General features: G+C 51.2%; 1 protein-coding gene across 1 annotated transcript; it reads left to right on the forward strand.

Annotated features, from left to right (window-relative positions):
- The first annotated feature begins 27 nt into the window (after window positions 1-27).
- RBM41 (RNA binding motif protein 41) lies at window positions 28-7,680 on the forward strand. The gene is made up of 7 exons (XM_083426462.1): window positions 28-133; window positions 1,851-1,967; window positions 2,285-2,477; window positions 3,810-4,014; window positions 4,167-4,456; window positions 6,214-6,361; window positions 6,863-7,680. The coding sequence occupies exons 1-7, from the start codon at window positions 126-128 to the stop codon at window positions 6,958-6,960; spliced, it is 1,059 nt and encodes a 352-aa protein (XP_083282588.1). The 5' UTR covers window positions 28-125; the 3' UTR covers window positions 6,961-7,680.
- The last annotated feature ends 1,859 nt before the right edge of the window (window positions 7,681-9,539 follow it).

Raw genomic sequence — 9,539 nt, forward strand, 5'->3', positions numbered from 1 at the left:
CCGCTCGGAACGACATTTCCCAGCAGGCACCGCGCCCCGCCCGGCCCCCTTTCGTTCCTGCTCCGCGCGGCGCCTCTTGGGAGTTGAAGTCCGAGGAGGAGTTTCCGTTGGTGCCGTTGAAAGCGATGAGGAGGTAAGGGGGGGGGGCTGCGAGGCGGGGCGGGGAGTCGCTGCGACCCCCGAGGGGAGTTTTGGGGGTGCATACGTGGGGGGAGGGGGGTAGCCCTCCCCCCCCACTGCCCTGCCTGCTTCCCACAGCGGCGTGTGGGTCTCCGGCGTCGCCGCCTCCTCCCCGCGCCCCTTTGCTGCCCCCTTTACTTGAGGGTCAGGGTGGGGTGAGGTGGGGGGCTCTGTGGGATTTGTGGGGTCCCCGAAAGAAGCAGCAGCGTCCCTGCAGCTTCCGAGGCGAAGGAGAAAGGAGAAACCCCGTTTGGGGGGAAGGAAGCTGCCCCCCCCCCCCGAGTTCAAGGATTAATAATAATAATGATGATTTTTTATTTATACCCCGCCCTCCCCAGCCAAGGCCGGGCTCAGAGCGGCTTACAAGCAATAATAAAAACAAGATGAATGATTACAACTTAAAAACAAAAGTAAAATACAACATTAAAATACTGGAACATTAAAATATTAAAATGTAGCCTCATCGCAGGAGGAGAAGGAAAAGAAAAAAGAAAGAGAGGGAGGGAGGGAATCAAATTGGCTCCAAGCCAAAGGCCAGGCGGAACAACTCTGTCTTATGAGCTGCCAAGAGTGGCTGAGGCAACCCAGTTGGATGGGCGGCATATAAATAATATTATTATTAAATTAATATTAAATAATATTATATAAATAATATTATTATTCTTTTTCACTGGGAAGTGATTTAACATTATTGATGAATGATCATCGCAGACAGATAAAAGAGAATTTACTCAACCTGATTATTATGTGTACAGGTTACAATAATATATAGAAGTCCTCAGCAGAAATTGGTACTCGTATGGACGGTGTGCGGGGAGAAAGGATGAAATGTTATTGCAAATAGAAATATGTTTGATTTTATGGATTATTGAAATGAAAGTTGGGAAAGCTAATGTTTCTGGAGCAGGAATGGAGGGGGGGGACAGCTGGTGGGGTGCAAGGCCAGCTTTACATTTTTATTAATTTGGTGACAATTTGTTTTATGGGAAATCAGTTAAAATGGTAAGAAAAATTGTTGTTGTTTGTTTGTTTGTTTTAAAGAGGGGCAATCTGACCTTCGTTGTAAATAATTGCTTTTATTTTAGTAGGCACACCTACTAGAGCCACAGATGTGTACCTGAGAACCAATCACACTGTCCATCATTGGAAAAATAAGACTTGAGAACCGCCTTGCCCCCAAATGGCACTAGATGTTCTGTTTTGGCGAGTGTAGCCTTGGTTTAAGGAGCTATTAGGCACCAAGTATCCTATCTGAGAGGGACGCGGGTGGCGCTGTGGGTAAAACCTCAGTGCCTAGGACTTGCTGATCGTATGGTCGGCGGTTCGAATCCCCGCGGTGGGGTGAGCTCCCGTCGTTCGGTCCCAGCTCCTGCCCACCTAGCAGTTCAAAAGCACTCTTAAGTGCAAGTAGATAAATAGGGACCGCTTTCTAGCGGGAAGGTAAACGGCGTTTCCGTGTGCTGCGCTGGTGCTGGCTCGCCAGCTGCAGCTTCGTCACGCTGGCCACGTGACCCGGAAGTGTCTTCGGACGGTGCCGGCTCACGGCCTCTAGAGCGAGATGAGCACGCAACCCTAGAGTCGGACACGACTGGCCCGTACGGGCAGGGGCACCTTTACCTTATCCTATCTGAGTTCTAAGCTCCCTGCTTCTGACCTCTCCGCCTTCGCAGGATCGACAGCAGACACAGCCGGGATGACATCCCCCTGGAGGACCAGGAGACGGAAGGGCAGAGGCAGCTCAAGAGCCTCCTGCACCATCAGCTCGACACATCTGTCTCCATTGAGCAGTGAGTGTGAATCCTGCACAAGGGCAGAGTCAGGGTGGGGGATGTCCCTGGCAGCGGGAAGCATTCTTGGTCCGTCATCGCAAGAAGGTCGGAAGCACATTGCCTTGGGCAACAGCCTTTCCCTGGGGGGCGACGCTGTGTGCCAATGAGGGTCCTCTGCCATCGGGTCTTCTGAGAATGGTAGAGTTGGAAAAGACACCAAGGGTCATCTAGTCCAACCCCCTTCTCAGGATCCGGTGGCGCAGGCTCTTTCCCGGAGGCCTGGCCTGCCGCCTCCCAGGGTAGCCCTCTTCTAATGCCGCCGTGTTGGTTCCCAGGTGTGTGTCCAAGCGCCGCTGCTTTGCGCCTGCAGCGCTCTACAAGCCCTTTGGAGAGGAAGCCGCTGGGACCTGCACCTTGCCTCAGTTCCAGGCGCTGCAAGAAAGCAACAAAGAGGCCGCCGCTCTTCGAGAGCTGGGCCTCTCAGACGCCGAGATCCAGTTCTGGAAGAGCCATGCCTTGGCAGATAAGGTGAATGAGGGGGCAGGGAGTCCTTCACTGTTTTCACTTCGCTGCGTAGTAAGGGCACTGCAATCGGCTGGTGGAAGCCAGTTTGTTTTGCCACAGCCTGATAATGACAGGCTTTCTGTAATGCAAACTGGACCTTTTCATTGGAGGCACCAATGCAGTGGTCTGCCTTCCATGCTGAAATACGTGAGGCCCAGGTGTCAGGCTTCAGGGAATCGGCTTTCTCCCCGCCTTGGCAGTAGGTAAGCAGAACAAAGGAAAAGGAGTCTTCTTATTTAATAATAATAAAGAATTAAAAAATATATATATCCTGCCCTCCCCAGCCGAAGCCGGGCTCAGGGCGGCTAACAACATTAAAATAATACAGCATTCTAAAATCAATTCATTCTAAAACCAGTTCAGAATCAAATTAATGGCAACCATTGGGCCAGAGTTCTGTGAGGATTACCAAAGGAGCGGGTCAGGCTGTGCCCTGGCCAAAGGCCTGGTGGAACAGCTCTGTTTTGCAGGCCCTGCGGAAAGATGTCAAGTCCTGCAGGGCCCTAGTCTCTTGTGACAGAGTGTTCCACCAGATCAGAGCCACAGCCGAAAAAGCCCTGGCTCTGGTTGAGGCCAGCCTAACCTCCCTGTGGCCCGGGACCTCCAAGATGTTTTTGTTTGAAGACCATAAGGTCCTCCATGGGACATACCAGGAGAGGCGGTCCCGTAGGTACGAGGGTCCTAGGCCGTATAGGGCTTTAAAGGTTAAAACCAGCACCTTGAACCTGATCCTGTATTCCACCGGGAGCCAGTGCAGCTGGTATAGCACTGGGTGAATGTGATGATCTTTAATGATCACAGTGAGAGAACAAAGAACCCATCTCCTAGGAATGGCGATGCTCCCGATGAAGAATTCCACCCCATTACGTCCCTAGCCACCCATGTCACTTTTACTTCTTGTAACCTGAACTTGTACCCTCTGTGCTTTCTTTTCTGCCACAGTCTCAGCCATTCTTGATCTTGGGGAGAGCAGATGCTTTCCAGAGACAGTAAATCTGTTAACTCTCTCTCTCTCTGTCTCTCTCTGTTTCTTTTCCTAGCTGTTCCCCATCCATATTTCCCAGCTTCTGCCTTATGAACTATGTCCCTCTGCAAACCACTGTTCCAAATCTATACTATCCTCCTGCTCCTGGGAAGATTCAGGATCCTGATCAGGAGGAGGGGGAGGTTCCCACCATTCCTCCTCATTGTAGCCCTTCTCAGCACCAGAGGAGCGCTCTCCTATGAGTTGGAGGAAGCTGAAGGAATGGGGGATGAGGGGCAGGCACCTGACCCCTGTCTGTGGCTTCCTTCCAGAGTCCCGGCCTCGGGGCAGCCCCCGAGGCAATACGAGAGAGGATCGGAGCCATCGAGGAGAAGATGGCCGAGCGCCGGCGCATCCTTTCGCTGCCCCAGCGCTTTGCGGGCAGCAAACAGCTGAGCAGGCGAGAAATGGAGATTGAGAGCTCTCTCTTCCAGGGCACGGACCGCCATGCCTTCCTGAGGGTTCTGTACCACCAAGGTGTGTGGCTAGGGGCCCCTGGAGTCCTTGTGGATGGGTGTGGAAGGCAACTGGGGGAGGTGGCGGGGTGCTTCATTGCCTAACTCACCTCGCAACGTGGCCTTCTGCAAATGTCTGTCACTGAAGGCTCTGTTGTTTCCCTTCTGGCCCAGATGAGGCAACACAGGAAGACCCCTTGTCACACCTCAGCACAACTCTTGGCCACCGGCCGGAGGGGCTTCCCTTGCCTCCCCAGAGTGACCCAGATTCACCGTGCCCCGTGCCTCCCAGCAGCCCCCCAGTGTCTCAGGGCGCAGATCCCCGGCCAACCCCAGCACCCGTGACGGTGACAGAGCCGGTGGAGTTTATCCCAGAGGAGGAGATCTGCAAAAACCGCCTCTCGGAGGAGGAGATCCGCCAGATTCCCCGGTTTTCCTCCTACAGCCCTGGAGAGCCAAGCGAGGTGAGTCTCTTCCCTCCCTGCCCCTGGGGCTCACGAGCCTCCCTGCTTGCAAATGGAGGAGCAGCAAGGACATTCTCTCCCACCACTTGGCGGTGGGGGAAACGGGGCAAAAAGCTTATTGGGGAGCCGTGTCAGGTTCCCGGCGCCAAGAGGATCCGTTCATGTTCTAGAACCCTCAAGATCGGGGCAGATGTCCTAGGAAATGAATGAGATTAACCTTCAGGGCCTCAAATCCCGGAAGGACCCCAGAAGTAACTTGGGTCCACCTTGTTAAAAAAAACCAGGTCCAGTTGACCCGAGTTGAGTCGCATGGCTCCAGTCAATTAATTTCAGCAGTTTCCCTTTTGACAAAGTTTGAGAGTCAGTAACAGAGAGGTTGTAGAGGGGGTCATCTGGCCATTCTGCGGAAAAGGGCTTCCATTCCTTTTGCAGCTTGGCTCCAGAAAATTACCTTCCCAGGAAGCTCTCTGGACATGAAGACCTTGCTTGAAAAACCGGGGGGGGGGGGGAAGAGATCACAGAATCGTAGAGTTGGAAGGAATCCCAAGGGTCACTCAGAGAAGGATCTGAACTATTTCCCCCAAAGCTCAAATTTGTTTTGTTCTGGATTGTTTTATACCATATTGGCCCGAATATAAGCCGCACCCGAATATAAGCCACACCTTTAAAAATCGGGGGGGGGGGAGGGAGAGAATACCCAAATATAAGCCACTCCCTTAAAATTCTGCAGGCACTCACACCCGTTCCATTTTACTATATGTCTATTTCAGCAGCAAAACCGTAAAAGCCAAGTTTTGTAAGGTCGCAAATTTAAGCCGCGCTTTGACTTTTCACAGTCGGAATTTGGGGGGAAAGTGAGGCTTCTATTCAGGCCAATACGGTATGTTGTTTTAATATGTTGACCCCCACTTAGATTTTTTTCTTTAAAATATAAAGTGGTATAGAAATGGAATTAATAATAACCATCATCTTCTCCTCTTCTTTGGTGATCACTCGTAGCCGAGTAAGATTGTCCTCCATAAACAGTTTTGACAGTGAGTCTGTAAGTGACTGTGGAGGTCAATTCTGGATCCACACATCCTTCCACAGCGGGGACATAGGTTTCTGGATGGGAATTGATCCCAGTGAGGGTTTGCCAAGCGTGCCTTCCTCTTGGCACATTTCTCCCTTTCGTCCTGACTTCGATCATCTTCAAAGTCCATGACACCTTTGGTAAAGGCTGTTCTCCAATTGGAACACTCATAGGCCAGTGTTTCCCAATTACATTTTTTTAGATTTGCCTTGAGAGAGCCTTTGAACCTCCTTTGTTGACCACCACATTACGCTTTCCATTTTTAAGTTTGTAATAGAGAATTCGTTCCGGAGGTCCGTACTTAACCTGAAACTATTCTTAACCTGAAGCACCACTTTAGCTAATGGGGCCTCCTGCTGCTGCCATGTGATTTCTGTTCTCATCCTGAAGCAAAGTTCTTAACCTGAAGCACTATTTCTGGGTTAGCGGAGTCTGTAACCTGAAGCGTATGTAACCCGAGGTACCACTGTAGTTGCTTTGGAAGACAATCATCAGGCACCCACACCTGACCAGTCCAACGAAGTTGATGTTGAAGAATCATTGCTTCAACACTGGTGATCTTTGCTTCTTCCATGAACTAGACATTCTGTGGTGGTGACGGCCACCTAGATTTAAGGTGCCATTTGGTGATTAGCTCATAGATCTGAGTTTCTAACACTGCATTATGTGTTTTGGTGCTGAGCAGGTGCTGTACCTGAAGAACCTCAGCCGCCGCGTCAACATGAAGGAGCTGCTGTCCTTGTTTGCGAGGTTCCAGGAGGAGGGAGGCCCCCAGATCCAATTCCGCCTACTGAGTGGGCGCATGAGAGGACAAGCTTTCCTCACCTTTCCCAGTGAGTGTCCAGCCCTCCTTGTCCCCCAGAGCCAAACGCTGGCCTTCCGGTTGGGATGTGGGCGGGGAATGGAGTACAGAGGCTCCAATGTTCTCTGGATTCCTCCCCAGGAGCTGGACCACCAGGCAGTGGCGTAGCGTGGGGGGTGCAGGGGGACCGGCCGCACGGAGGGCAACATCTGGGGGGGCGCGCTCGCACTCACAGCTCTCTGCCCCTACCTGGCTCACTCACTCTCTCTCACTGCAGTGCTGGGTGTGCAAATCTGATCCAAGCCGCCGGGTTGCCGCCCACTGTGGAGGGGAGGGTGCCAGGCGTGTGGTGCGGTGCGGAGAGAGAGCGAGGGACTATCTGGGGGAGGGACAGTGCAGCGGGGCGGGGGGCGCAAATTACTTGCCTTGCCCCGGGTTAGGGGGCGCAAATTACTTGCCTTGCCCCGGGTGCTGACAACCCATGCAACGCCACTGCCACCAGGGCTCATCCTGTGTCGCTCTTTGGTCTCAGGTATCTCAACGGCACAGGCAGCCCTGCAGCTGGCAAACGGCTTCATCCTGCTGGGGAAGCCCATGGTTATTGAGTACGGGAGGAAGAAGACACCTTGACTCTAAGCCTTCATCCTGGAGTCTCCCCTGCGCTGCAGCAAAGTGGAAGCAGCCAGAGGGGTTTCACCTGGACGTGTGGGCAGCTGAACAGTCCAGGCCAAAAAGAAGTGTCACTTGCTGCCAGGGGCAGAGACCTGGGACTGTGTGACGGACAGCTGAGCTGGACCAGAGTGCCTCCGAATTCCACTAGCGGCTGGGAGTTTCTGTCTGTTTGGCTACCAAGACAGCTAGCCAGAGGGGGTGCGTGTGTGGAGCATTTAGGGAGGGAGAATAAAAGGAGCAATTTCTAAGAGAGTGGGCAGATAGTTTGAGGGAGATTGTTCTGGTCTGTGTGTAGCATCCACTCCGAGAAAAGTATCTACAGCTAGTGAAAGGAGTCTCTGAGTTTAGACTGAAAGACAGTGTGTACTCTCTCGGGAAAGTATTCAGACAGGAGTTAACTGGGGGGCTGAGTTTGAGCCAGCAGAAGTAGGAGCTGTGAGGATACAGTCTGCTTGGGTCTCATTTCAGTTAGGAGGGGAGTGATCTTCTAGGAAGAGACGAATCCCAAACCAGATAAGAAGGTCTGTTATATTGCTAGAAATACCTCTTGAGTGGGAATCATAAAAGGTTGGGTAGCGTGACAGAAAGTGCCACGTTGTTTAAGAAACTAGAGAATTCACCTATGCAGCAACTAAGCTAAGGAACTGAAGTGAAATTACTGGAAATAAATAAAATAAATATATATATTTTTTAATTTCTACCCCGCCCACCCTGGCCAGGGCTGGGCTCAGGGCGGCTAACGCCAAATATAAATTACAATACAATGTAATGGGGGGGGGAGAGTTAATTAAAATACGGCTTAAAATGCAGCCTCATTTTAGTAGTAGCCCATAAATCAAGACCATAAAGGGAGGAAACATCAGATATTCACCCGAGCCAGCTATCCATGCTGGTCGTACATGGGCCAGCAAAAAAGCCAAGGGAAAATTTATATTCCAAATCCCATATAAGGGGTCAGAGTAAGTCTAAGCCAAAGGCCAGGCGGAACAGCTCCGTCTTTCAGGCCCTACAGAAGATGTCAAGTCCCGCAGGGCCCTGGTCTCTTGTGACAGAGCATTCCCCCAAGTCGGGGCCACGGCCAAAAAGGCCCTGGCCCTAGTTGCGACCAATCTAAGCCACTCCAGCGCATACCTGTCCTCCTCCCAAGCTGTCTCTAATTCCCCTTGCTTTGCAGAAGGTGACGTCACTTTTCTTGCCCTGTCTCTCTGCGACATCTGGCTTTCCAGGATGCCAGCTTCATCAAAAGCCAAGACATGGCATCCTATTGCACATGTGAGGTGTATGGTGGGCAGGGACGGATGCTTCTGCTAAGAAATGGGTTTAAGGGAAGACAGATGGACAGATTTATGTGAAGACAGATGTGAGGCTGGTTATCCCACAGGATAAATATGCTGAAAGAAGCTGAGGATTTACCATCTAATCTAGAAACCTGTAATATCTAACTGAAGAGTAGTTACCGTATTTTTTGCTCTATAAGACTCACTTTTTCCCTCCTAAAAAGTAAGGGGAAATGTGTGTGCGTCTTATGGAGCGAATGCAGGCTGCGCAGCTATCCCAGAAGCCAGAATAGTGAGAGGGATTGCTGCTTTCGCTGCGCAGTGATGCCTCTTGCTGTTCTGGCTTCTGGGATTCCAAATATTTTTTTTCTTATTTTCCTCCTCCAGAAACTAGGTGCGTCTTATGGTCTGGTGCGTCTAATAGAGCGAAAAATACGGTACAGTGGTGCCCCGCAAGACGAATGCCTCGCAAGACGGAGAACCCACTAGACGAAAGGGTTTTCCATTTTGGAGGTGCTTCGCAGGACGAATTTCTCTATGGGCTTGTTTCGCAAGACGAAAATGTCTTGCGATTCCTGGGGTTTTTTTTTTCACTCCCCACCCCCTTTTTCTAAGGCACTAAGCTGCTAATAGCCTTTTAGCAGCTAATCCGCTAATCCCTTAAGCCTTTAATAGCCGCTAATAGCGCTAATCCTCTAATGGGCTTGCTTCGCAAGACGAAAAAACCGCTAGACGAAGAGACTCACGGAATGGATTCTTTTCGTCTTGCGAGGCACCACTGTACTTAAAAGAAGCTGTGCATTTACTACCTTGTTTAGAAGCCTGTAACATCCATTTGATTTAGTGTAATTATTAATGCTAACTGTTTCCCGAAGGAACATGATCTTCTGATGCGTCCTTTGTTTTATCAGCTTTGTCCTGTAAAATAAATCTTTCTTATTTCTTCAACTTCTGCCTGGGTCTCCAGGGATCTAAGGTAAGGTCAAGGTAGGTAAAGGAACCCTGGATGGTTAAGTTCAGTCAAAGGCGACTATGGGGTTCTGGCGCTCATCTCGCTTTCAGGCTGAGGGAGCCGGCGTTTGTCCGCAGACACCTTTCCGGGTCGTGTGGCCAGCATGACTAAACCACTTCTGGTACCCCAGACCTTCTGATCGGCAAACCCAAGAGGCTCAGTGTAAGGCAGCTATGCTCACCACTATACCACCAACGCAACCCAAGAGGCTCAGTGGTTTAGGCCACAGCGCCACCCACGTCCCGAGG

Source organism: Podarcis tiliguerta, assembly GCF_965153285.1.
Source record: "Podarcis tiliguerta genome assembly, chromosome: 2".
Classification (NCBI taxonomy): Eukaryota; Metazoa; Chordata; class Lepidosauria; order Squamata; family Lacertidae; genus Podarcis; species Podarcis tiliguerta.